The following is a 26,619-nucleotide window of genomic DNA, read 5'->3' as shown; positions in this document are numbered from 1 at the left end:
TCTTGTTTCTAACTTACATTACTTTCTACGTCTGTATCTCTCTCTGTATCTATCTGTATCTATTCACAACACGACAAGGAGATTCCGCTTTGAATTTTGCTCCCCAAAACGCTTTTCCCTTCCCTTCCCATATGTTCATCATGCTTTGAATTTCAACATTCATTTCTCCGTTCCTTCAATTTCGCCATTCATATAATCTCCCGAATTGGGGATTTTTTGATTTTGTGTTCTTCCTGTTCTTTGATTCGATTTTACTGAAATTGGGGAAATTTCTAGGGTTTTGGTTGTCAATTGTTCAATTTCAATGGAGTTATCGTGTTCGCCGCCGCTCTCGGTTAATTCCGCCCTGAATTCCGGCATACGACGCCGTTTTATCGTCCCCGACGCCCACCGCCGGTGCCATAGATCGGTTGCGTTTTCCCCAAATTGGTTCCCCTCCACAACGCCGCCGCCGCCGACCACCGGTTGCTGCACAAGCGCCGCCGCTAGCTCCAGCGCCTCTACGTCGTCGTTTTTCGGGAATTCGATTGCTCGGAGTTCGAATCGGAGGAGTTCCTTCGCCGTTAAGAAATCGAGGCGGAGCTTCTTCGTGGTTTCTGGAATCTTCGAGAGATTCACGGAGAGAGCGATCAGAGCGGTTATGTTCTCGCAGAGGGAGGCGAAGGCGTTGGGGAACGACGCCGTGTCGACGCAGCACCTCCTGCTAGGGCTGGTGGCGGAGGAACGCGCCGCCGACGGTTTTTTGGGATCCGGAGTGACGATCGAGGCTGCGCGTGAAGCTGTCCGGAGTTTGTGGCCGGAGGTTATTGGGAGCGGCGGAGATGGTGGAATTGTGCAGCAATCGGAGAGCTCGGCGACGGACGTGCCGTTCTCGTCGAGCACGAAGCGCGTGTTCGAGGCGGCGGTGGAATATTCTAGAACCATGGGGTACAATTACATAGCGCCGGAGCATATCGCCATTGGCCTCTTCACCGTCGACGACGGCGGCGCTAATCGCGTCTTCAAAAGGTATAAATTATCGATTCTAAGAATTGATCTGTGCTAATAATCAAGATGAAGACGATGATGCAACTGTAGGAAACAATTCCTATATGATTTCTTGAACCAGATTGAAATAATTTTCAGATTAGGGGTGAATGTCAATCACTTGGTGGACGAGGCGGTTTCTCGGCTGCAAGGCGAGCTTGCGAAAGAGGGAAGGGGACCGTCTTCGACATCATTCAAAAGGTCTCGAGAAAGCCTCTCTCCCGAGGTTGCTCATGCTGGATCTCCCGAGAAGGCGAAAAGTAAGAATCTTTGTCTCTATCGTATATTCCGTGAGAATGGATATATTGAGTGTGTGCGCAAAAATGTTGAACTTAGACTAGTAATTATAAACAGATCAAACTGCTCTCCACCTATTCTGCGTGGATCTCACTGCACGCGCTAGCAAAGGTTCGATTGATCCTGTAATTGGCCGCGAAACTGAAGTGCAAAGGGTTGTTGAAATTCTTTGTCGAAGAACGAAATGTAACCCGATACTTCTTGGCGAAGCTGGGGTGGGAAAGACGGCGATTGCGGAGGGCTTGGCTATAAGTCTCGCCGAGGGAAATGTTCCCCATTTTCTTATGGTTAGTTGATTTTTCAATCCAAAATTACTCGTTTCATTATATTGAGTATCTCGAGAGTTCGATTTCTTTGGTTTTGTATTGAATATCGTTTCTTTTCACTAGAACAAGCGCATATTGTCGTTGGACGTTGGGTTACTGATAGCAGGCGCGAAGGAGAGGGGCGAGCTGGAAGATCGTGTGACGACGATAATAAAGGAGATCAAGAAGTCGGGTGAGCATCTTTGTCAGTATATATAAAATAATTCGGATTCAAACCTAATGATTGTGATCGATGCTGTTGTTACCTTCAGGAAACATAATCCTCTTCATCGATGAAGTCCACACGCTTATCGGTTCCGGCACAGTCGGGCGCGGGAATAAGGGGTCCGGTTTGGACATAGCCAATCTATTGAAGCCGGCGCTCGGACGGGGCGAATTGCAGGTTAAAAATTCTATCCATATTGTCGTGTAATTCGATGCATTTATTGTCGTATCGTAAGCATTTGCGTTCATTCTTTACCAGTGTATTGCATCGACGACTATGGATGAATTCCGGTTGCATTTCGAGAAGGATAAAGCATTGGCCCGAAGGTTTCAACCCGTCTTGATTAATGAACCGAGCGAGGTACCGAGATAATCTCTGTCGAACTTTTTGGTTATATCTCTAAAATTCCGAACATTTTCCAGGAAGATGCAGTTCACATACTTTTGGGCTTGCGGGAGAAGTACGAAGCTCATCACAAATGCGTATACACTTTGGAGGCAATAAACGCTGCAGTGCAGCTTTCGGCGAGATATATCCCCGACAGGTACCTTCCGGATAAAGCTATCGATCTTGTAGACGAGGCTGGGAGTCGAGCTTGTATGGAAGCGTCGAAGAAGAAGAAAGAGCAGCAAATATCGGTACTTTCGAAGCCCCCGAGCGACTATTGGCGAGAAATTCGAGCTGCGCAGGCCAGGCATCAGGCGGTATGCGATTTCTACCTTTAGTAGATCACGAAATTGACTTTTTACGCCCTGCTTAATCTTCCCTGATGGTTTTTGTTTAAACAGTCGTCGACTACGCAACTTTCTGAGAACGATGGAAAATTTGATTTTGATCCGACCTCGTTGTCGAACGATGAGTACGTGCTGCGTCTTTTACCGTATTTGGATAATTTCTTGATTCGAATCCGTCACCCAAAACTGGATTTATTGTTTTTTTTTTTTTCGAATGTAGGCCAATGGTGGTCGGGCCGGACGACATAGCAGCCGTTGCGTCGTTGTGGTCGGGAATCCCGGTGAAGAAACTCACGGCCGACGAGAGAATGCTTCTCGTCGGGCTCGACGAACAGCTGAAGAAACGGGTCGTAGGTCAAGACGAGGCGGTCGCTGCCATTTCACGGGCTGTGAAGAGATCCCGCGTCGGGCTGAAGGATCCCGACAGACCGATCGCCGCAATGCTCTTCTGCGGCCCGACCGGCGTCGGGAAAACCGAACTCACGAAAGCTCTAGCGGCGAGCTACTTCGGTTCTGTAAGAAAACAAAACTGTCGATTCTCAATTTCGCGTGTTCTATGTTTTTAGAGTCAATCGATGTAATATTTCTCGCGCCCGTACAGGAGTCCGCGATGCTTCGATTGGACATGAGCGAGTACATGGAGCGACACACGGTGAGCAAGCTGATCGGATCGCCCCCGGGTTACGTCGGCTACGGCGAAGGAGGCGCTCTTACGGAAGCCATCAGAAAACGGCCTTTCACCGTCGTGCTGCTCGACGAAATCGAGAAGGCGCACCCGGACATTTTCAACATTCTCTTACAGTTATTCGAAGACGGCCATTTAACCGATTCGCAGGTTTGGTTTCTACCCGCCGATATATTACCGTTTGAAGGTCGTGTCAACTTCACGAGCATCGATTTTTGGATCATATAGGGTCGAAGAGTGTCGTTCAAGAACGCCTTAATAGTAATGACCTCCAACATCGGCTCCGCCGCCATCGCAAAGGGCCGAGGGAGCTCCTTCGGGTTTTTCACCGACGAGGACGAGTCGACGTCGTCGTACGCCGGAATGAAAGCTTTGTTGATGGAAGAGCTCAAAGGTTACTTCCGGCCGGAATTACTCAACCGGATCGACGAAGTAGTCGTGTTTCGCCCTCTCGAGAAGCCTCAGGTTCGGCTCCTTAATTTCTTTCTGATAGTAAACACGTGATTAGATTGGATAAAATAATCTCCTTTTCAGATGCTTGAAATATTGAACATCATGCTCCGGGAGGTGAAAGATCGTCTCGCCTCGTTAGGGATGGGTCTCGAGGTTTCCGAATCCGTAATGGACCTCATATGCGAGCAAGGTTACGACCGGAGCTACGGCGCCCGTCCTCTCCGGAGGGCGGTTACCCTCATCGTCGAAGACCCGGTAAGCGAATCTTTACTTTCCGGCGCGTTCAAACCCGGTGACGTCGCCGTAATTCAGCTCGACGAAACCGGGAACCCGATCGTCACCAACGGATCGACCCCGAAAATCCAATTGTCCGATACAGCCTCCAACTTCTAAGGGCTACAACATCAAAGATTGTTAGAAGTTTTCTGTACAGAACACGCTGTATTTATATTGATTATTCATTCGAAGAATACCTACACTGTATTTATATTGATTATTCATTTGATCGAACATTCGAAGATACCTACGATAAACAACAGATTACCTCGGATTCAAATTTTAAGTCGATTAGTAGGATTGCTTACCAGTGATCGGTGAAGTTTGTCGTCGTTTTCAAGAACTCGACAATTTGAACATAGGCATAGCGACGATCATGACTCGTTTCTGTACATTCAATCGAAAACTCTAATATGCTCGAAAAAATTAATCGTTTTTGTTCTTGCTATGAGGTTCATTTTTCACTATAATTGGCGAATTAGTATCCCTTGTTTCCACGAATTCGAGCTCTCATGTCGACCTGGAAGAAACAACGCAAATCGGAGACTGAGTTTAGCTTTCGAAGTACCGACAATTTTAGCATTGATTAAGGGTAACATAATGAAAAATGAATAAATCCCGGAACCAGAAGAAAGTGCCAACAATTTTAGCATCGATAAGGATAATATAACGAAAAATAAATCAATCCGGGAAATGAAAGAATAGCAATTTGCATCTCTACTTCTCGCCATAACACAAGAATGTACAATATCGATAGGATTCAAACCATTAGCTAAAAGAGCCGAGCATATTATCGATCATATCTAGAAGTAAAATGTCATGCAAGCAAATGAACTCGGATTGTCTATCGAACTAATCAAATCCATCAGTTGAATCTATTCTCAACCCCACCTTCCTCCCTACCAACTTCTATATCGTGTGTGATTACTTTTCGAATGCACACTGGGTGTGTTTGTTAGGCAAATTTTGTAAGATTTCTACTATTCACTCAAATTTTCTCCCCCGAACATCAAATCAAACACCTATTTTTCATTTTTTATATTATACTAAAAATCAATTTTACATTCAAAATTTTTATTATTCAAATCTCAAACCAAAATCCAAACCCCCAAACAAACACATCCTAGGTAAACCTTCGAGTCGAAAAACTACTCTAGGCAAGCTACCATAACGTACAAAACTTGGAACCCTTTACCGGGCCTATTCTCAACCCTTGAATCAAAATAACATTGGAGCTTTGAGTCGAGATGAAAAGAGTAAGCTTGTTTACTTATGTTTTCAATATCTTTTTCGCACACCGCAAGAAACAATCATGCTAAAAAATACATTTTCAACTACGAAACTTCATGCAAAACATCACATCCGACCACTAGTTTAACTTCCAAAAAATCCAAATTCAAAACAACTCAACGCATAAGAGATCATAAATAAACACACCAATCTGTGTTGTACGATATTCAACAACATATTATATAACATCACATAAAACAAACATATTTGTCATTCAAACAATTTCATATCCAAAACTTCTAAAGGCACAAAGACACTTTAAGTTAATACTCCCTCCGTCTCACATAAAATGTCGACTTATTTATAATTTTAATTAAACTATTTAGTAATACACTTATTAATTATTCACTAATTATATTTCTCCTAAAATTCCGTACCTACAATAGAAAATTTTTTATGGGACGGAGGGAGTAATTGCATTACCTTAAGCAAAGAAGTACAACAATAATAAACACAAATAGAGAAAATACTGAAAATATCGATACAATATGTTTACTACATTGAAAAATACCAATATTTCACCGAACCCAAAATTTTAAGTACCTGTTCGAAATCGTAGACGGTATAAATGATTCAATGTTTTCTATATGGGGTACATACATATTAATACACCATGCTTACCATATCGAAAACAACATTTTCGACATTCCAAAATTTTCACCAAGGTGGTAGTATGGACTTACCAATATGAACAAATACTTTTACAACTTTTAGCATTATTCGTCAACGTTAAATTTTCAAAACAATCATATAAAATTCCTTATTTCTTATCACAAAACATTAAGTAGAATACATAATCTTTTTCTATTCCCAATTTTTTTTCAAAACTTCTCTATAAACAGATCCTCAAATGTTATATCTAATTGAAAAACAGAAAGAACACATCCAAAACTTCGCTAACAATCAATCGAAAACAAAATTAGATGAGCAAAGGCTATGATTCAACCCACTGCATTTCCATTTACAGATCAAGAATTTCCATCAAATAAATAAATACCTAAAAATTTGAAAACCTCAAAAGTCAGAAGAAGAAGACGTGCCTGTCCTCTCTTGCAATTGAAATAGGTTTCTCTAAGGCCAACGCACTCGCTAGAAATCTTAGGGCTCTTCTCCTTGGCGCATTCTCTGTACGGCCGATTCTCTACCTGATGATATCACCGAAAAATCTAATCGGTCTGATTTCGACAAAATCTTATGAACAAACAATACAACCGTACCTTAACGCAGTCGGATTCGCTCAAGCATTTCACGAGCTCCTGAGCCAGACCCTTGCAAGATTTCGCCATTCCCAATTTCGATTTCTGTAAAACCCTCGCGAAGAAGAAAGAAGAAAAAGAGTCGTTTCCTTTGATGGGCTTTAATGGGCCAACACTAAAGAAAAGAAGACCCGGATTTATTTATGGATTTATAATGTTCACCATTGATATTGATGTCGATAAGGAGAGAGTGGAGATGACGTCCAAAACTATCCACATCCACTAGGCTTCGTCTCAATTACAGTTGGCCATTATGTCTTTAATAATACACATAATTATGTTCCATCCGTCCATTGGAAGGGTGATATTTATTTTTTTTTTTTTTCATAATTCTTTTAATATTAACATTAAATTAAATTAAAATAAAAATAATAATCTTATTTTGGGACGGACGAAAATAAAAAATGTAATATTTTTTTGATTTATTAAAAAATTTAAAATATTCTTTTGGATTGGAAAAGAATAAGCATTTTATTTATAATATTGCATGTAAGATGATTTTAATATTTTTATACGTTGTATTTTATGTATAAATTAATATTAAAAATTTGATAATTTTGAATAAAATTGATGAAAATAGTAAAAAAAAAATCTATCAACTTATATATAAAAAAATAATACTATAACAATTATCTATTGTATCGATAAATATTAAAATTCAATATTTTAAAATTTAAATAAAAAAATTTACTGTTATAATTATGTTAATTTTTTTTAACCTTCCGTTAAATTTATGTATAAAAAACAATTTTATTCCTTTATAATTTTATTATTATTATTTAATCATAATAACTCATATGTCAATATTTTCTATTTATCACATCATTATTTTTTATTATTTGTTTAATAAATTTTATATAATATTTTTATTTACTTTTTTATTTATCTAATTTTTATGAAAGTCACGTAAACATTACTGGCCGAAGAAGTGCTCCATTAGTCCCACCTTTTGGGTTTGATTTATTTTTGGATAAAATATAATTAATAAAAATAATTATGTATATTAAAATTAAAATTGTTGATGTAATTTTTCAACAAAAATAAAGTAAAATTCAAAGATATAGAAAATATCCTTAAACTTGATTAATTAGTGCCTGAGATTAGGAATCTCTAAACACTGTATGGTACAGAAAATAAACTGGAAAATAAAAGACTGAAATTTAAAGTGGTGATCCCCAAATCTGACTTTGCTTTGTTGAAGTTGATTGAAGATACCTTGCCAAATGATTATCCAAGCCTTTAAATATTCTCTGGGAAACCGTACCGAAAACCGTCACCCGAACGGTTACAACGTCTCCTTCCCAACCGTCTTCCAACCCTTCTCATGCTGACACGCGTCCCCAGCAGACCAAAATTATCCCTATATTTCACTCTTTGAGCCGACCACAAACCTTCCGCTCTTTTGGCCCGACTGCCAATCTACAATAGTATGGGTCCGACTGCCAATCTTCCCGACTTGAGATCTTTCCGTCTTGAGGACACCTCCCGACCTAAAAACCTTCCGACTTGAGATCTTTCCGTCTTGAGGACACCTCCCGACCTAAAAACCTTCCGACTTGAGGTCTTTCCGCCTTGAGGACTTCCCGACCTGAAAACCTTCCGACTTGAGGTCTTTCCGTCTTGAGGACCTACCGACCTGAGGTCCTTCCGTCCTGATGACTTTCCGTCTTGAGGACCTCCCGACCTGAAGACCTTCCGACCTGAGGTCCTTCCGTCTTGAGGACCTACCGACCTGAGGTCCTTCCGTCCTGATGACTTTCCGTCTTGAGGACCTCCCGACCTGAAGACCTTCCGACCTGAGGTCCTTCCGTCTTGAGGACCTACCGACCTGAAGACCTTCCGACCTGAGGTCCTTCCGTCTTGAGGACCTACCGACCTGAAGACCTTCCGACCTGAGGACTTTCCTTAGTAATAAACCTATTTTCCTTGATTTCCTCATGGTGCCCTTCAGTCAGTTCAATCAACTCTATTGCCAGGCCCACTATTCTTTTTACCTTGGGCTTTTAACCTAATTCTAAATTTCGTACGTAACAACTTGCCCGCCGCCAAGGGACTTTCAAACGCCATTTAACAATCAATGTTTGGAAGTTCATAAATCACCACCCTCTTGAAAAACTCCCTTAGCAACTGCACCAGTTACTGCAACACTCCTGATTAACTTCCTTCTCCGTCATACAAGCTTTTGTGAATCACAATCCCAAAGCACTCTAACCATGGCGAATCAATACATTCCTGCCCTTCCCTTCGACGGAAACCTCCCGGAGGGCCCATTTTCAGCCTCGAAAGTACTAACTCCGACGATCCGTCCATATTGCACTACTCCTGAAGATTCAAATCGGATGAGGGAAGTCTTGGAATCCCGAAATCTCTTGGCTATCAACAACCCTAACTACCAAGCACTTCGCATTCGAGACAGCATCAAAACCCATCTGACGGACCCAAAAGATCCTTACCGCGCTTGGTATCGACGGGTAGCAGAACACTTCCAAACCCAATGGCGTTCCCAAAAGATCGACCAAGCAATACTACTGTCCACCATGCCTATCAACCTGCATGAGAAGGTGTTGTTGGCCATGTCTGCCTTCTGGAATGCGGAAAATGGGACTTTCCTCTTCCCATCAGGCCCCTTTGGCCCAACTCTTATGGACGTTGCAATGATCGCGCATCTCCCAGTCGTGGGTGAAGACCCTGTAATGGGAGCCCTAGATGGGCAGGAGCCATCAGAAGACCATCCAGGGTGGTCTTTACAAGGTGTGAAGGAATGTGGTTGGACAAAGTTCGCAACCGACCAGCAAAGGGCTCCAGGGACCCCTGTAACCGACCGGGAGCATACTGCCTTTATCCTTTTTTGGCTTTGTAGGTATGTCATTGTTTCCCCTTCCAAAAGTGTTCTTCCTTCTCATCTCGACCTGGCCATTCATATCGCGTCAGGTCGTTTTTTCTCTCTTGGCACCCTGTTTTTAGCCAACCTGTTTGAAGGACTTACTAGAGTTAGCCTTCGTCTAACAGATAATGATAGTAGGAAATTAGACACTGCCGCGTCGGGTCCTTTTTGGTTTTTAGAACTTTGGTTCCGGCTTTACTTCCCCAACGCGTTTAACTTAGGATCTCCGCCCACTATGCCAACAGCTGAAAAACATTTGGGATTAGCCCTTAACCGACTCTGCTCAGGACGCAATAAACTCCAATCTTCCGATCCAATAATAATCGCAGTTTTAACAGATACCCGCAGTAACTCTCGATTTTCTATGTATAAAAAGTATGCGGGCTATGCTCCCGACCATTTTTGGCCTTTTCCAGTACCAAATCCGCTTCCGACTCCTGAGCCTTGTCCTCATTCCACTTATCCTTTCGCCTGGGACGTTGCCCTCAAACCCAGGTCTCTTTTTAGTAGCAAAAAACTTGATAAAAAAGGGCAGAAAACTTTTTACACTTTTAATTATGAACCTCAATTCATGGCGCGCCAGTTCGGCTGTTGCCAAGGTATCCCTGGACCCGTCGCGTGTCCGCATATAATTTTTCAAAGCCCTGACCGACGAGTCCTACCGAATTCAATCCCTTCTTATATCTCCCAGCTTACCACGTATATAACTTCCAATTCTTATATTCCTTTCCGCTCCAACCCTGAGACTGTAGAAACATTCAATGAATGGTGGTCGGTTGTATGGCCCCTGATTTCCCCTGATGAGGGTCGGTTGCTGAACATACTCCTTCCACCCCAAGGATTGGTTCTAGGGGCGGCTAGACATACTAGCACTCAACAACAAACAGCCGCCCCGGGGATCGGGTCTAGTGCTCCAACGCGAAAAAGGAAAGCGTCCCAGCTGCCAACACCCCCGACCTCTGGGGCCGACCAGCAAGCACCAACGGACCTTGGAACTACAAGGATGTCCGCAAGGACCCGACCCCGAATAGGTAATTTTTTCCTTACAACCGTGAACCAATTCACTATATCTTAACTTTGATTTCACATATCATTCACCAGAACCGACCTTGGCAGCACCGACCACACAACCGACGCCAGCCCCAGCCGACCAGTCAATCGGGCCTTTGGTCCAGACCCATTTGCCAATGAGCAGTCGGGCGGAGGACCCGACGAGGAGGCAAACTCTTCCTCCCGTACCGAGGAGTGGTCGGGCCAGGCACCCGACCAGGAGGCAATCTTTACCAATAGTGCCTAAAGAACCAGTAAGTTCCCTCATCAGCAATACTTAGGATTCTAATGATCAACCTTGATATATTTAACCAACAACATTTCCATGATTTTTCACAGACACCTTCACCCATCGCATCAGCAGCAGGGGTCTCTTCTGACAGCGAGGGGACTACTTCCCAGATGGGTCGACCGCCATACATGGCATCAGACTCATCCATTCCGCAGGAACAACCAGCCGCCCTCGCCGAAACTGACCCTCAAGACGACATCCTTGATGCTGCTGATCCCGAAATCGAAGGTGTCCCTGCTGCGGCTATCTCAGGTGCTCCAGAGATCCCGGCTGCAATGGCTCTAGATGCAGCCGCCCAACCTGCAGCCGCCCAGCCAGCAGCAGCGTTACCTCCAGCAATTGAGTGGCAGGCAGAAGAACCACCTGTGGCAGCCCAACATCCAGAAATGGAAGAAGTTTCTTCATCCGATTCGGAGACTTCTGTGAATTTGGTAAGATTAGACCAATCCATGCTACAATGTTTCCTTCAGAAAACACTAACTGTTCTATATACTATTTTCCATAGGGACCCAGGTCGGCACCTCAGCGACCATACGCAGCAGCCGACGAGTCGGCTGCTGTTATACCAGCTGTCTGCCCTACTCGACCGACCTCATTGCTGCCCCCCTCACTGACAGCAGTCCGCCCAGAGGTAACACATATCTGAATAAATTTGCACCTCCCTTGGAATATTTATTGACATTGTAGGACTTGCAGGGGCCTTCGGACTTAGCTGTCCTATCGACTGTTCCGGTTCCGGCGGAGGCCCGAACCATATTCACTGAGGCCATTAACCATCCCCTGTCAGAATTAGGATCCGACTTATTGGACAGACTCATTCAGACGGTTGGTGGCCTTCTTTTTTACACTCCAACGGAATCGCCAGCCATCCCCATTCTGCATCGGCTGATGGAAAGACTTACAGAGCTCAAGACTGAAGTGTTAGTCATTGGACTCCTGTCAGCCGAAACCCCCCAGCCCGACTTCGATCAAACAACGCTGGAAAATTCTTTGGCTAAGACCCGAGAATCCCTTCAGCAGACTACTGGAAGGCTGGGTGGTCTCCTTAGCACGAAAGCTCAAGTCGATGAAGCTATTCAGAAAAAGGAGGCAGAATTACGGGAGCTAAAGAAGGAACAGTCTACCCTGGATAAGCAAATTACCAATGAACAGCGTCTACTTGAGAAGTATACCAAAAATGAGGCTGAATTGGATCAAGAGCTGAAAACCCAAGCCCGATCCCAATTCATCATAAGATATCAGACGGCTGCCAATACCAGAAGGCTATCCAGGGATGAAATCAAATGGACCCATATAAAAACTGCCCTAGGGGCATTGTTGTAATATTTCCCCCTCTGTAACAACGTTTGACTTAGTAATCCATTTTTTCTTTCGTCCCTCAAAACAAGTATCACCTTTCAATTTCCAACTTTGTAGGAATAGAAACAAACTCCTTCTTTAAAAGAACATCGTTTCTCACATTTTAAGAAACACATTCCAAGGCATATTTTGAAAATCACAACACTTAAAGTGTTAACAAACATGGCGAATGACCGACCTTATGTTCCATCAAACAACTGGCAGGGTGTTCTTCAACCCTTCTTTGTGGGTAATCACCCTATTGGAGGCCATGCAGAAGACTTGTTACATATACTCAAGCAACTAGACTTCAAATTCCGATTCTCCCAACGAGGAAGAAGAACCATTCATCGCGTCATCCGCCTGATGGAAAAAGTCATTGAGGGGTATGAACCTCTTCGTGACATCCTTAGCCGCATTCCTGATCTCCATCACCACATGGAAATGATAGAAAATCACGCAGCAACTATACTTCCAGATCTTGGTTGGGATAACATCTTTTCCAATCAACGAAAAGTCTTCTCAAGATTACGGACCATTGTTGATCGTGAACATCAAGCCATAACAGACATGCAAGCACGTACCCATCAAGACTTGGACGAAATGCAAAGCCAATGGGAAAGGTACCGACCAGATTTGGAAGATCTTATTGAAGAAGAACCAGAGCTAATATCCACTCACTGGGATGAAAAGTCTGATTCAGAGGCAGAAAATTTCTCACAACTACACGATGACTAACAGAAATGAACCTTTCAGTAGGTTCGAACCCCATAAATGGGTTCTGAATAATATTTTGTTTCAGGCAGTTTTGTTATCTGAAAAGGCAGGATAATACCTCTTCAGATATTTAGCATTAATACAATCATGTACTCTTCTACCTTCATGATTTACAATAATGAACGCGCCATTTCCAATATCTTTTTGAACAATGTATGGTCCTTCCCAATTCGGTGACCATTTTCCCAATTGGTCCGTTTTCTTATATGTAGGAAGAATGGTCTTCCAGACTAGGTCTCCTTTTTGGAATGTCCTGTGAAGAACTTTCTTTCCGTAACTCCTTGCTCTGATTTCACTCTGTTTCACACTTCGATCTATTGCATGGAGACGGTTAACATCCAAATCTTCTAACTGCTGCAACATAAGTTGTTGGTATTCCTCTGTAAGATCACTATCAGTAAATTCTGTTCGGCCAGATGATACTCGGATTTCGGCTGGTAAAACAGCATCTTGGCCAAACGTGAGTTGGTAAGGCTGAGGAATACCATATCTGTAAATAATTTGGTTCAAAACGAAGTCTGTTACTTCTTTCTGATCCACATTTTTCAAAGCAACTGCTTCTACCCATTTGGTAAAGTAGTCAGTCGCGACCAAAATGAAACAATGATGTTTCGATGAAGCAGGATGTATTTTACCAATAATATCCATAGCCCATGATTTAAAAGGCCATGGTTTTGCCAAAAATTGCAATTCGGTTACTGGCAAATGGTTTAAGTTTCCATGTCTTTGACATTCCTGGCAGCCCTTGGCAAATTGTATGCAATCTTCAAAAATCTTTGGCCAGAAAAACCCCAAACGATGAATGGCCCATCTCATATTCAGACCTGCCCGATGAGCTCCACATATCCCACCATGTACTTCTGTCATCACCTCTAGAGCTTCTTTAGATCCCAAGCATTTCAAAAGTAAACCTTCAAATGATCTCTTGTACAAAATTCCATTTATCAATTGAAAACGTAAAGCCTTCAATCGTGTCGCAATTGAAACACTCGCACCTGGATTCTGTAAATACAGGATAAGCTCTGTTCTCCAATCGGGCACTGTTTCGCCGTCGGACTCCTGTCCGACAATAACTTCGCAGTCGGGCTCCTGACCGACCGTCTCCTGCCCGACAGCCTCGCAGTCGGGCTCCTGTCCGACACTCTCCTGCCCGACCATAACTTCACAATCGGGCTCATGTCCAATAGCCTCTTGCCCGACCGTAACCTCGCAGTCGGGCTCCTATCCAATAGCCTCTTGCCCGACCGTAACCTCGCAGTCGGGCTCCTGTCCAATAGCCTCTTGCCCGACCGTAACTTCGCAGTCGGGCCCCTGACCGACCGTCGCTTGCCCGACCATTCGGTCACATATTGGGTCTGTCTTTTCTTCTATGCCCGACTTGACCTCCGACCACATATCCTCCAGAATTCCTTTACAGGCCCTTTGAGCCAACTCATCGGCACGTTGGTTTTCTTTCCTCGGAATGAACTCAATTATTACTTCTGAGATTTTCGTCAGTAACCGACCCACAATGTCCCTGTATCTGCGAAGATGAGGGTAATTGCAAACATATTGATTGTTTACCTGGTTGATTACTAGTTGAGAATCCCCTCTTATGATTACAGACTGGACCTTCCTTGCTATTAAAGCCTCCAGACCCAAAATTAAAGCCTCATATTCTGCCGAATTATGGGTCATGGCTTCCAATCGTAATTGTAAGTTGATCTTTTGACCATCAGGTCCTTGCAAAAAGACCCCTGCCCCTGATTTGTTTCCAGAGGTAGAACCATCAAAGAACATCAGCCATGTTCTGGTACTTATATAAGGCACACATCCGACCTGTAGATTATCCAAATACAAATATGATGAACAACTAAATGGTCGGACACTATCACAAAGAGAATACCCGACTTGTGAGAATTCTGCTAAGAAGTCGGCTACTGCTTGTCCCTTGATTGCCCTCAGAGGGGAATGTTGAAGATCAAAAGGAGCCAATTTGATGGCCCACTTCATAAGTCTGCCCTTCATAGTAGGTCTCTGTAAAATCAATTTGATGAGATCCACCTTTGATATGACCTCTACTCTTCTGGGCAGCAAGTAATGCTCGAGTTTAGTACAAGCAAAGACCAATGAATAACACATTTTCTCTGGCATAGTGTAATTCAGTTCTGGTCCTGTAAGGGTTTTACTGAGATAGTAGATTGCCCTTTCCTTCCCGTCATCACCATCTTGTGCCAATAAACAGCTAACCACTTCATATGTATTTGCCAAATAAAGTTTGAGTGGCCGACCTTGTTTAGGAGGCATCAAGACTGGAGGGTGAACCAATGCCTGCTTGATAGCATCTAAAGCCGTCTGTTGGTCGGGACCCCATTCAAAGGCATTTTTTCCAGCTTTCAACAATTTAGTGATGGGTCTGACCTTGCCAGCAGCATTAGAAATGAAACGCCTCAAATAGTTCACCTTACCCAAAAGACTTTGGATTTCTTTAATCGTCTTGGGTGGCCGACTATCAAGAATGCATTTAGCCTTGTTGGCATCAATTTCAATTCCTCTCTCATGAACTAAAAATCCTAAAGCTCCCGGCTGATATTCCAAAAGCACATTTAGTTGGATTCATCTTCAACTTGTACTTCTTCATTCTTTCGAATGCCTCTTCAAGATCTCTCAAATGTTCGTCAAAACTGGCAGATTTAACAATAACATCATCAATATAAACCTCCATAGATCTGCCAATTAAATCATGAAAGATTGAATTCATGGCTCTTTGGTAAGTTGCCCCTGCATTCTTTAACCCGAATGGCATGACTGTCCATTCATAAATACCTAAAGCCCCTGGGCATCTGAATGTTGTCTTAGGAATGTCTTCTTCTGCCAGAAATATTTGGTTATAACCTGCATAACCATCCATCAGACTAAGGATTTTATGCCCTGCTGCTGCATCTATCAACATGTCGGCCATAGGCATCACATATTCATCCTTAGGGGTAGCTAGATTCAAATCCCTGAAATCGATGCATATCCTAATCTTACCATTTTTCTTGACCACTGGCACAATATTAGCCAGCCACTCCGCGTAACGGCAAGGCTGAATAAAACCCACTTTGAGAAGTTTTTGGATTTCTTCCTTGATTTGAGGCATTAGATCCGGGCTCATTCGCCTTGGAGGTTGTTTGTAAGGTTTACAACCTTCTTTGATAGGCAATCGATACTCTATTAGACTTCTTGTCAAACCAGGCATCTCTGAATAATCCCATGCTAAACAATCAATGTTGTTTCTAATAACTTCGAGCATCATTGTTTGTTGCTCTTTAGACAAATAACCACTTAACCTGATCACTTTTGGAACCAATTCGGTTCCTAAATTAAACTCCAATAATGGGTCTTGTGATGAAGCTGTTGGTTCTGTTTTCTCCAATAAATCAGGCCAACGAAATTGTTCATCTTCTTGGAGGTGAACATCAAGAATCTCTTTACTATTTTCTGCTTTATGTAATAACTGCTTTAAATAGAACTTATTAATAAGAGAACTACATACTTCTAAACTTGTATCATCCATTGCAAACAAATTATATGGGAATGGGTGTGGCTTTATCATGAGCCATACAATCAAGGTGTTCTTTTAATAGAACATCGAGTTCTGGCCAGTGACTTTATAACCCTTGTATGGGTACTCCCTGGCCATATACAACTGAGACATCGGAGCCAAATGACTGGAATAAAACACTGACTCTTCAACTTGCTCTGATATATCGAATGGGTTGTCATTCGCTTCCATTTTGAGAACCTGATTTCCTTCCCAGAACATCAATTGTTGGTGCAGGGTTGATGGCACACATTGGGAGGCATGAATCCAGTCTCTTCCCAGCAAGAGAGAGTATGTAGTATTTGCGTCCACAATAAAGAAAACAGTGGAAATCTTCTTTGGTCCGACTTCAATGGTGGCAACCATCATCCCTTCAGGCTTAGTCGGCTGCCCTGTAAAACTTGTCATTTCGAATTCCACAGGAGACAGATCATGAATTCCTTTCCCTAGCTTCTTGAGAGTCTTCAATGGCATAACATTAAAGACTGCTCCATTATCCACGAAAACCTTTGTGATTGGTTTCCCACAAATGTGAGCATTAACATACAGAGGTTTCAAATGGGAGATCGCACCCTCTGGAATAGGAGGAAACACTATCGAAGGTGTTTCTGACTGAGGCTCAGAATCTGAAGTCTTTGCCCACTCTGTTTCCTCTAATTCATCATCTGCCAAGAATGCCCATAACGGTTCGTCCATAGTATCATCTACCAGACTCGCCCATATCGGTTCATCTCTCATCTGATTAATCTCTGTCATCCGACAAGGGATGCGTGGTCCCAGACGAGATTTAACAGATCTTGAACTTTCCTCTGTAGTTAGAATTTCTTCCTTCGTCTTGTTCTGAGGTTGAAGCGTCAAAGATTCTATACGGAAATCTTCAAGAGATGGATTGATGTTGATCCGTTCACAATGTTGGCATCTAAAACCTTTAATTATTTCATCTGCCATTCCTTTACCTTTCCCCTGTCCCGACGAACTTCTTTTGGTATGGTCGGAAGCGCCTGATTCGTCATTCGGTTGCTTTCCTGACCAGACCCGACTGGACCGACCAATTGGAAACTGAATGGCTGCTCCCTGCTCGTTGGTCGGTTGTTCTGTGGAGACTCTAACGGACCGATCTCCTGCCAAGTGGTCGGCTGCTTTTTGTTCGTCGGTTAGTTGTTTTGCTGAAGGAACTCGTTTCCCATACTTTGCAGCATACCTGCGTTTGGCATTGCGAATCTGTGTACGATTCATACCTGGGAAACGAGGATCTATATCAACTGGCAAAGGCTTTTTATTTCGAGCCCAATTGTTCCCGACTGACCCTGTTTTTCTGGTCGGGTGGTCACGCACTAACGCCCTTTCTTTCACCTCCACATTAAAAGAACCGTCTGGATGGTCCCATTTTTCAGCGACTGGTTTCTCACAAACTTTGAGTCGTTCTTCAGGTCGGCTGCTTTTTGGCTGATTTCCTTTCTTTGTTCCGGGGCTTGCCTGAGTTCGTTTCCCTGTTTGTCCATCATTGGCCGAGCTTTTCCTTGTTTCCGAACTTGGTTGGATGTCAACCATTGCAGTTGTTACTTTCGGAAATGGTTGCTGATCTACACCTAGAGTGATGTATTTGAGCCGACCCGTCTTGATGGCCTTTTGAATTTCCTTCCTGAAATGAGTACACTGACTTGTAGTATGCGTGAAAGAATTATGCCACTTACAATATGGTCTCCCTTTGATTTCTTCTTTAGTGGCAAGTCTTTGCCCCTTTGGAATACGGATCTGCCCATCAGTCAGCAAGATATCAAAAATTTCATCAGCTTTTGAACTATCAAACGTCGGTTGCTCTTTTCCTTCAGATCCTAGTACTGGCTTCAACTTAGGGCATACATAAGGTTTTCCAGAAAGGATTTCGGCTGCCATCTCTTCTGACTGATTAAAATCAAAATCACATGTTTCCGTTCCCATACTCGCCATATGTTGGCCTCTATTACGCCTGTTATGCTGATCTTCCTCTCTGAACAAAGACTCTAGACGTCCTGCTTTGGATGCAAGACTTGCCAAATCCTCAACATCCAGGGCAGTGAGTGCCTTTCTTAAACGAGTATGCATATTCCGGACCACTAAATTGGTCATCTCTTTCTCACTGATTACCGTAGGACATCGTCCCTTCATCAATCGCACCCTTTCTATAAACTGTGAAGCAGTTTCTTCTGGATACTGTCTCAATTCAAGTAAATCAGTTAAAGAAACAACTGGTAAAGGATTGAAGAATCTAGTGTGAAATGCCATCTCCAGTCCTTCCCATGTCTGAATTTGTCCAGGAGGCAGACTTACAAACCAAGAAAACGTTGTTCTAGTAAGAGATAAACCAAACAGCTGTAACTTATAAAAAGGGTTATTGCCAACTTCTCCTAATTGTGCTGTGAACCGACCAACATGTTCTATGGTGGAAGATCCGTCCTCCCCTGAGAATGCATGAAAATCGGGTGGTCGAAAATTCCTTGGGAGAGGGTGTTCATTAATGATCCTTTCTGGGAAAGGTTTCTGATATGCAGGGCGGTTAGCCATTTGAGGAGTTAATCCATACTGATCCCTTAATATATGTGCAAGCTCATCAGGATCTACATGAAAGCGTTGATGATCAGGAACATGTAACGGATCCTGCACAGGAATATGAATAGGATCATGTATATATCCTTCAGGCCTGTCCTCCCTTGTATTGTTCGTCTGCGGATTGGTAATCCTTGGTCCCAGTGGAACAGTGTTGGGAAAAGTCAGAGGAGATTTTCCCCTATCCATTCGGTTGGGATTAGTGGCACTTGGGAATGTACTATCCACGAATGATGGCCCTGCGAAATTTGCCTGTAGTCTGGACGGTGATATTCCTGGTGGAGTTTGAGTGGGTTGAAGACTAACCCTAGACAGTGCTTGATCTATCATGGTCTGCATCATGCTCTGTTGCTCACGCAACATGTTCGTTTGTTGCTCACGCAACATTTGTTGAACATAAGACCACCAATCTGTTGGTGGTTGTGGGATTTCCCCGGCATTTGGCACATTAGGTGGTGGAACGGATTCTCCCACCGGTGCCGACGATGATTGAGGTTGTGAACCTGCCATATGGACCCTTCCGATGATACGGCCGGATCTTAGACGTATGTAATTATCGCCGGAATTGGAATGAGCAATTTTGTTTTGCTCCCACTGTGGTCGCCAATTTGTTGATGTAATTTTTCAACAAAAATAAAGTAAAATTCAAAGATATAGAAAATATCCTTAAACTTGATTAATTAGTGCCTGAGATTAGGAATCTCTAAACACTGTATGGTACAGAAAATAAACTGGAAAATAAAAGACTGAAATTTAAAGTGGTGATCCCCAAATCTGACTTTGCTTTGTTGAAGTTGATTGAAGATACCTTGCCAAATGATTATCCAAGCCTTTAAATATTCTCTGGGAAACCGTACCGAAAACCGTCACCCGAACGGTTACAACGTCTCCTTCCCAACCGTCTTCCAACCCTTCTCATGCTGACACGCGTCCCCAGCAGACCAAAATTATCCCTATATTTCACTCTTTGAGCCGACCACAAACCTTCCGCTCTTTTGGCCCGACTGCCAATCTACAATAGTATGGGTCCGACTGCCAATCTTCCCGACTTGAGATCTTTCCGTCTTGAGGACACCTCCCGACCTAAAAACCTTCCGACTTGAGATCTTTCCGTCTTGAGGACACCTCCCGACCTAAAAACCTTCCGACTTGAGGTCTTTCCGCCTTGAGGACTTCCCGACCTGAAAACCTTCCGACTTGAGGTCTTTCCGTCTTGAGGACCTACCGACCTGAGGTCCTTCCGTCCTGATGACTTTCCGTCTTGAGGACCTCCCGACCTGAAGACCTTCCGACCTGAGGTCCTTCCGTCTTGAGGACCTACCGACCTGAGGTCCTTCCGTCCTGATGACTTTCCGTCTTGAGGACCTCCCGACCTGAAGACCTTCCGACCTGAGGTCCTTCCGTCTTGAGGACCTACCGACCTGAAGACCTTCCGACCTGAGGTCCTTCCGTCTTGAGGACCTACCGACCTGAAGACCTTCCGACCTGAGGACTTTCCTTAGTAATAAACCTATTTTCCTTGATTTCCTCATGGTGCCCTTCAGTCAGTTCAATCAACTCTATTGCCAGGCCCACTATTCTTTTTACCTTGGGCTTTTAACCTAATTCTAAATTTCGTACGTAACAAAAATAATATAATTAAAATATATAATTATATTTTCTAAAAATAAATGATAAATATAAATGATACGGATATAAATATAAATAATTTAACAAAAAATTGAAACAAAGAAAGTATTATCTAACCAACATTTAAAAACTTAAATAAAATAAATAAATAATGAGATAGGCACCTGATCTGTCCGAATGGACTCCACAGTCCATTTACAAAGCTTAAAAAAATACTACTTTCGTCTCACATACTGTGTTGCTACACTGTATACACAGTATTTTATGAGATGTGTAATTAATAGATAATTAAGAATATATTAATAAAAATAATTATTCGATAATATAAATAATTATAAATTAAGATTAAGATAATTAATTAGTTTAATTAAAATTTAAAAATAAAATAAAATTAAAAAGTTTAAAATGAGATTAAAGTGTGTGATCATTTTCCAAAAAAAAAAGTGACATGATATGTGGGACAAACATAAACGGCAATATGGACACGTGGGACAGAGGGAGTACTAATACTTCATATCTTCCTTAAGAAGGTTGCATGTTGATTTTTAATACTCCTTTCATTCCAAAACTATAGTTTAGGTTGTGTTTGGCACGAGTAAAAAGTACGGGTAAAAGATTTTTTTACCTTGTGAGTGTATTAGTGTAAAAAATAATGGCAATTGTGTAATAATAATAAAAAAATAAGTGTAATTTTATAGTGATATGATTATTTATGGAAATAATACAAATGTTTAGTCTCTTATAATACAAATGTAATAATATTTTTTAATAAATTATTTAAATATAAAAATATTTTTAATGTTAAATAGAATGACTGAAAAATTAAATGACAATTTTATTAAAAGAAAAAAAGGGATAAAAATAATGGAAGGGGCAGATTGAGTTTGTGAGGCTATAAAGCCTTTTAAAGCTATCAATCCAATTCAACCATGCCCATATATTATCTATCTCATCTATTTCTTTATTTTATTTTATTATTATTATTAATTTTAATATTTTCCTTTTATTACCCACGAACATATTTAAGGCGAACTGCTTATAATCACAAGTGAGCAATGGCGGACACTCCTAGAACAGTTGTTCTACCACTCCCTTTTCTCCACCCATTCATCTTCTTCCTCTAACACTCCTCTTCTTCTTCTTCGATCGAATCGAAAATTTGGGGGAAATATATTCGATTTTCTTCCTTTTATTATTATTTTGCCTTTTTTTAGGAGGAACAGTTTTTAATTTGTTCGATTGAAGGCAAAGAAGAAATGGCTGTGGCTATGGCTTCCAGTGGCAGCAAATTAGGGTTTTATTGCAGCAATTGGAGAGGTGTGGAGAAGCAATCTGGTGTTCGTCTTGCTTGTCCTTTTGCTCTCGATTCAGCACCTCTGCTCTCTTGCATTGTTTCCAGGAACAGGTTCTTAGATTTTGATTTTGGTTTTGGTTTTGAATTTTGTTTGCAATGGTTTGGCTGGAGGAATGATTTATTGTTTATGCAGAATCTGGAATATTAGTGAAAAAGTAAACATGAGTTTTGTTATCTTGGAATTTTTTTATTGAAAAAATAAATTGAAGAAACTTTGGTTGCTTGAATGGCCATTAATGGTGTTTGTCTATATATCTATCTATATATATATATATTCATGTTTATTGTTTGGTATGTTGATACTAATTGAGAAATTGTGTTTAGGTTTTAGGTTGTGTTGATTTTGATTCAAGATTGAGATTGAGATTGAGATTTTGATTGGATTTTTTAAATTTAAATAGTAATTTGATTTGACGTTTGTGACAGAAAATAGTGTATTTTTTTTTTTATTTCGATGCAAACTGAATAGTAATAATTTGAATTTGAAACTAAACCAAACAAGCTATTTATGTTAGGTAAGTTTTGGTTTTTGTTCTTTTAGGTTAAAATAGTGGTTGAATGTGATATCTTGTATGAAAAACGAGGTATATTTTTATTGAAAACGACGAATCTGCATAGTAATAAAACCCGAAAAGATCTCCATAGATGGATGTAAAAATAGTTGTATACGACATTCGTTGGATACAATGTTTTTTAAAGGATAATATACGATGAATAGCGCAAAAATAGGTTTGAAGACTCGACAAAACAATCTAACATAATTCTAGTGTTTTGCAATCGCCGGATGATCGTTGTTGTAATAAAATAAGACATCATTACATTTCGGATAATCGTCTGTCTTGTAAGAATCGACGAGAAGCATAAGTTGAATTCTTTCTTCGCGGACATCTAGTAAATTACGACGAGTTTTTATGCTAATTTTGTTAATTTTCCGTATTGTTGGGATGAATGTGTAACTTGATAAACAGTTCGTTGGATTGTTGCAACGTCATTTTTCGCTCGTTCGTATTCTATTTTTTTCCAACTGAAAATCGTAACGGTTGTTTTTTGTTTTATTCGCGGCTGGCTGTCGTTTATTTTGCTTTTGTTTCGATATTGCATCAGCTTACGCTCTTCGATGAGTGCATTTATTGTAAAAGCGTCGCCGGTTCCAGCTGTCGAGGTATCAATTCTGAACTTAATACTTTAATTTACGATCCGAATCCGTTTGATGTCATTACACATTTGTCGAAACAGGATGGAAGTCCTCAGGACACCGATGTAGTTCCGACGCCAGTTGTTGTAATAGATCAAGATTCGGACCCGGACGCCACTATCGTAGAAATCACCTTCGGGGATCGTCTCGGGGCTCTCCTTGACACGGTGAATACATTCGTTTCCCGTTTTGAATAAAAATATACTCCCTCCGTCCTGATACAAGAGTTACATTTAAATATTTGAATATTAATTATTATACCAAAACGCAGTACAAATTAAAGGGAAAAAGACAAAAAATACTTCTATTAGTGTTTTATAATACTGATACAATGACATTTGTATAGATAATTATATAAATATAAAGATATTTTTAATAATAAGTAAAAATGACGCAAAAGGTAAATGTAATTCTTGTGGCTGGACGGAGGGAGTATTTACGTTTTAGTTTTCCGAATACAAACGTTTCATAATGATTTCTAATTAATACCGACGCCCGAATGTAGATGAACGCTCTGAAAAACCTTGGACTGAATGTCGTCAAGGCGAATGTGGTTCTCGACTCTTCCGGAAAACACAACAGATTCGCTATCACTAAAGCGTAAGTTCGTCCCGACATACAATAGATACACTTACTTTTCTGAGCTTTCGATTATGTATTTATTTTTTCTTCGGAAACCAGCTCGACTGGAAGAAAGGTCGACGAGCCGGAGTTGCTAGAGGCGATCCGTCTAACAATCATCAACAATATGATCGAGTATCATCCGGTAAATTTTACGCCTTTTTTTGAAATTTTCACGTTAGGTCCTTTCGTCGTCAATTTTACACCGTCGTGTTGATTATAGGAGTCGAGCGGTCAGTTAGCCTTAGGGGCGGCGTTTGGCCTAACGCCACCGAGCAAAGAGGTACTAAATCGATGGAATTCGAACATTGTCGCGACACTATATCCTTAATTACTCCAAATTTTTCTCGAAAACAGGTCGATGTCGACATAGCTACACACGTTCACGTCTACGAGGATAGCCCCGACCAAAGGTATACGTTTTTTCATACGCGCCGATGGATTAATTTGTTTCCCAATGTTTTGCTATATATTGTCGCAGCCTGCTCGTCGTCGAGACGGCGGATCGTCCGGGATTACTGGTGGATCTTGTGAAGATCATTACCGACATTAACATCGCCGTTCAATCCGGGGAATTCGATACCGAGGTAATCAATCATCAATCGTATTCGAAACTTTTGAAAAAAGTAGAAATAAAAATTCTTATCGAGCTCTCATAAATGTCGATCGATGATCGATCGTAGGGGCTGCTGGCGAAGGCGAAATTCCATGTAAACTACAAGGGGAAAGCTTTGATCAAACCTCTGCAACAGGTTTTGGGGAATAGTTTACGGTATTTCTTGCGCCGGCCGAGCACCGAGGAAGCGAGTTTTTAGCGAGACGGGGGATTGTTTCGAAACGTACATTCTTACATACATACATAAGTACATACATACATTCATCGATCCCCATAGCAAAATCATTACAAACTTTAAGGAAGCTAACTGTTATGTTTTCGACAGCAGCGATGACGCCGGTCGTTGTTTTTGCGAATAAATAGGCGATCGATCAATCAACGGACGATGACGATGTTGTGGTCGTCGTCCTTGTCCTAATGATGCTGCAATTCTTACATAGATTGTTCGATTGTCTGGATATTTGTTTTTTTTTTTCATGAGTTTGCATTGTTGTTGTTGTATGGGCAAATGAGATGGGTTCGACGATGGCGGCGGTTATGGTGCTTTATTCTAACGTAAGGGTGCCGTTAATATAAATACAACATATGAATTAACAGTAGACACGGTTTCAATATGATTTTAGTGACTGAAAATTTGTAATTGTTGCTAGTGTTCTCTGAGTAAATTTGAATTAAATAAGTAATATTAAATGAATTATATGTGACAAACAATATATTTAGTCATATATTGACCTAGTTTGCAGGATATTAGGTTAACCATGGTTTTATCCGGTGCTCATTTTCGAATAACAGCGGCGGATTTTCACATTATAAAATAATAATAATAATAATAATAATAATAAAATATTACATGTCACGAATTTTATCAAGATGTATGCTGATACAATACATATGTATATATTCAATTGACAATACATTATAACAATGAATACCATACATGCTAATTTAATTCAAGCCATACAGCCAAATACTCCTTGCATTATCTAATTAAGTTCTTAAATATTTGAACATAAATTTTAATAACAATTAGTCATAATTATTGTTGGCCCGAAAATTGATTAACTCACGCACAACAGCAACAAACTTAAAAAAACAACGCAGAAAAATCCTCAGCACTGACTATTTGTTCATCGGACGATCGAATTACGAATGAACATACCGGTGACGAAGAACAATAGAAACACAACGAAATGATAGCCCAATTCGACTGCACCAGTCTACATCCGGCGGATTCCAATCCAAGCGAAACTCACTATTGAAATTATTGAAGCACATGATGTGTGGATACAATCGAGCTATACATTCAAGAAATCTATCTACCATCAAAAAATCTATCTACCATTTCTTGATAATTTTTCGTACTCGACCTATCCCACAAACCTCTCATTTTCAACTTTTGATTTTTTCTCATTTCATTCTCTACTGGAAACTCCAGAATCCCTTAACAATTTAATTTGCTCCGCTGCCAAATTAGTTACAATTTAGATTTTCTCCGATGATGTTTCACCAATCTGTTAGACGATTTTGGGTTCACCATCATCACAAACAAAATTCTGAGGACAATAACAATATGAATCTTAATAAACTCTGGGCTCAAATTGCAAAGGTTCAATCTCTAGCTGCAGTTCATTCTATATCCAAAAAACTTGCAAACATCAACAAAAAAAAAATTCAATAATAATAAAAAAAAATAAAAAATAAAAAAAACTAACAACAATTAAGTAAACAATAAAGTAAAACAAAAAAAAATAGAGAGAAAAAAAAAAAAAAAAAAGAGGTAAGCATATATTTAAACGACCAATATTCGTAAAAGCTAACCAATACCCTAATTGTCACGTCGATGAGAAGTCCATATCAATGGACGTGTATGAAGGACATGAGGGTGGGGTGGGGTGGGGTGGGGGGTTGGGGGATGCAATAATGGATGATGGGGAAGCCAATCTCGTGGGAATTTTATGGTCCATTGGATTTGATATAAGAGATAAGGACAGTTGCAATTCTATCACTAATTCTGTGCACATCATCGTTTTAAGACTGCCTCCTTTTAGTTTAGATTATTATTGTGTTTGTTTGAGATTTATTTGTAATTCTTTTACCATTAATATTATTTTTATTTTATTTTTATTAAAAATCAAATATTCTCGGATAGATTAAAAAATAATAC

General features: G+C 41.1%; 3 protein-coding genes across 3 annotated transcripts; 2 read left to right on the top strand and 1 right to left on the bottom strand.

The window, feature by feature from the left end:
• Window positions 1-4,312, top strand: LOC127262862 (chaperone protein ClpD, chloroplastic). The gene is made up of 12 exons (XM_051291703.1): window positions 1-1,008; window positions 1,126-1,286; window positions 1,381-1,610; window positions 1,713-1,821; window positions 1,901-2,031; window positions 2,113-2,214; window positions 2,277-2,558; window positions 2,643-2,713; window positions 2,809-3,103; window positions 3,190-3,423; window positions 3,502-3,738; window positions 3,808-4,312. Exons 1-12 carry the CDS (start codon window positions 305-307, stop codon window positions 4,117-4,119), a joined length of 2,868 nt encoding a protein of 955 aa, XP_051147660.1. The 5' UTR covers window positions 1-304; the 3' UTR covers window positions 4,120-4,312.
• On the bottom strand, window positions 4,275-6,676 carry LOC127262863 (uncharacterized). The gene is made up of 3 exons (XM_051291704.1): window positions 6,510-6,676; window positions 6,333-6,437; window positions 4,275-4,522 (listed from the first exon to the last, which is right to left on the bottom strand). Exons 1-3 carry the CDS (start codon window positions 6,576-6,578, stop codon window positions 4,481-4,483), a joined length of 216 nt encoding a protein of 71 aa, XP_051147661.1. The 5' UTR covers window positions 6,579-6,676; the 3' UTR covers window positions 4,275-4,480.
• A 15,021-nt stretch (window positions 6,677-21,697) lies between these two features.
• On the top strand, window positions 21,698-24,927 carry LOC127263063 (ACT domain-containing protein DS12, chloroplastic). Its single transcript, XM_051291999.1, has 10 exons — window positions 21,698-22,074; window positions 23,128-23,185; window positions 23,260-23,385; window positions 23,724-23,818; window positions 23,900-23,984; window positions 24,063-24,122; window positions 24,197-24,252; window positions 24,321-24,426; window positions 24,523-24,678; window positions 24,784-24,927. Exons 1-9 carry the CDS (start codon window positions 21,926-21,928, stop codon window positions 24,652-24,654), a joined length of 867 nt encoding a protein of 288 aa, XP_051147956.1. The 5' UTR covers window positions 21,698-21,925; the 3' UTR covers window positions 24,655-24,678; window positions 24,784-24,927.
• Window positions 24,928-26,619: the final 1,692 nt, after the last annotated feature.

The sequence above is a fragment of the Andrographis paniculata genome, unplaced genomic scaffold (genome assembly GCF_009805555.1).
Source record: "Andrographis paniculata isolate CXL003 unplaced genomic scaffold, ASM980555v1 Contig66END, whole genome shotgun sequence".
Lineage (NCBI taxonomy): Eukaryota > Viridiplantae > Streptophyta > Magnoliopsida > Lamiales > Acanthaceae > Andrographis > Andrographis paniculata.
The sequence above is the reverse complement of the archived record's forward strand: the minus strand, read 5'-3'. Positions and strand labels throughout refer to the sequence as shown.

What these genes read in the sequence shown, in the direction of transcription:
- LOC127262862 (XM_051291703.1), top strand. Translation starts at nt 305, where the DNA reads ATGGAGTTATCGTGTTCGCCGCCGCTCTCGGTTAATTCCGCCCTGAAT. An exon ending in GCTAATCGCGTCTTCAAAAG is followed by an intron (nt 1,009 to 1,125) that starts GTATAAATTATC and finishes AATAATTTTCAG; the next exon opens with ATTAGGGGTGAATGTCAATC. An exon ending in CGCAGGCCAGGCATCAGGCG is followed by an intron (nt 2,559 to 2,642) that starts GTATGCGATTTC and finishes TTGTTTAAACAG; the next exon opens with TCGTCGACTACGCAACTTTC.
- LOC127262863 (XM_051291704.1), bottom strand. Translation starts at nt 6,578, where the DNA reads ATGGCGAAATCTTGCAAGGGTCTGGCTCAGGAGCTCGTGAAATGCTTG. An exon ending in GCGAATCCGACTGCGTTAAG is followed by an intron (nt 6,438 to 6,509) that starts GTACGGTTGTAT and finishes TGATATCATCAG; the next exon opens with GTAGAGAATCGGCCGTACAG. An exon ending in TCAATTGCAAGAGAGGACAG is followed by an intron (nt 4,523 to 6,332) that starts GCACGTCTTCTT and finishes TGTTTCTTCCAG; the next exon opens with GTCGACATGAGAGCTCGAAT.
- LOC127263063 (XM_051291999.1), top strand. Translation starts at nt 21,926, where the DNA reads ATGGCTGTGGCTATGGCTTCCAGTGGCAGCAAATTAGGGTTTTATTGC. An exon ending in TCGGGGCTCTCCTTGACACG is followed by an intron (nt 23,386 to 23,723) that starts GTGAATACATTC and finishes GCCCGAATGTAG; the next exon opens with ATGAACGCTCTGAAAAACCT. An exon ending in AGATTCGCTATCACTAAAGC is followed by an intron (nt 23,819 to 23,899) that starts GTAAGTTCGTCC and finishes TTCGGAAACCAG; the next exon opens with CTCGACTGGAAGAAAGGTCG.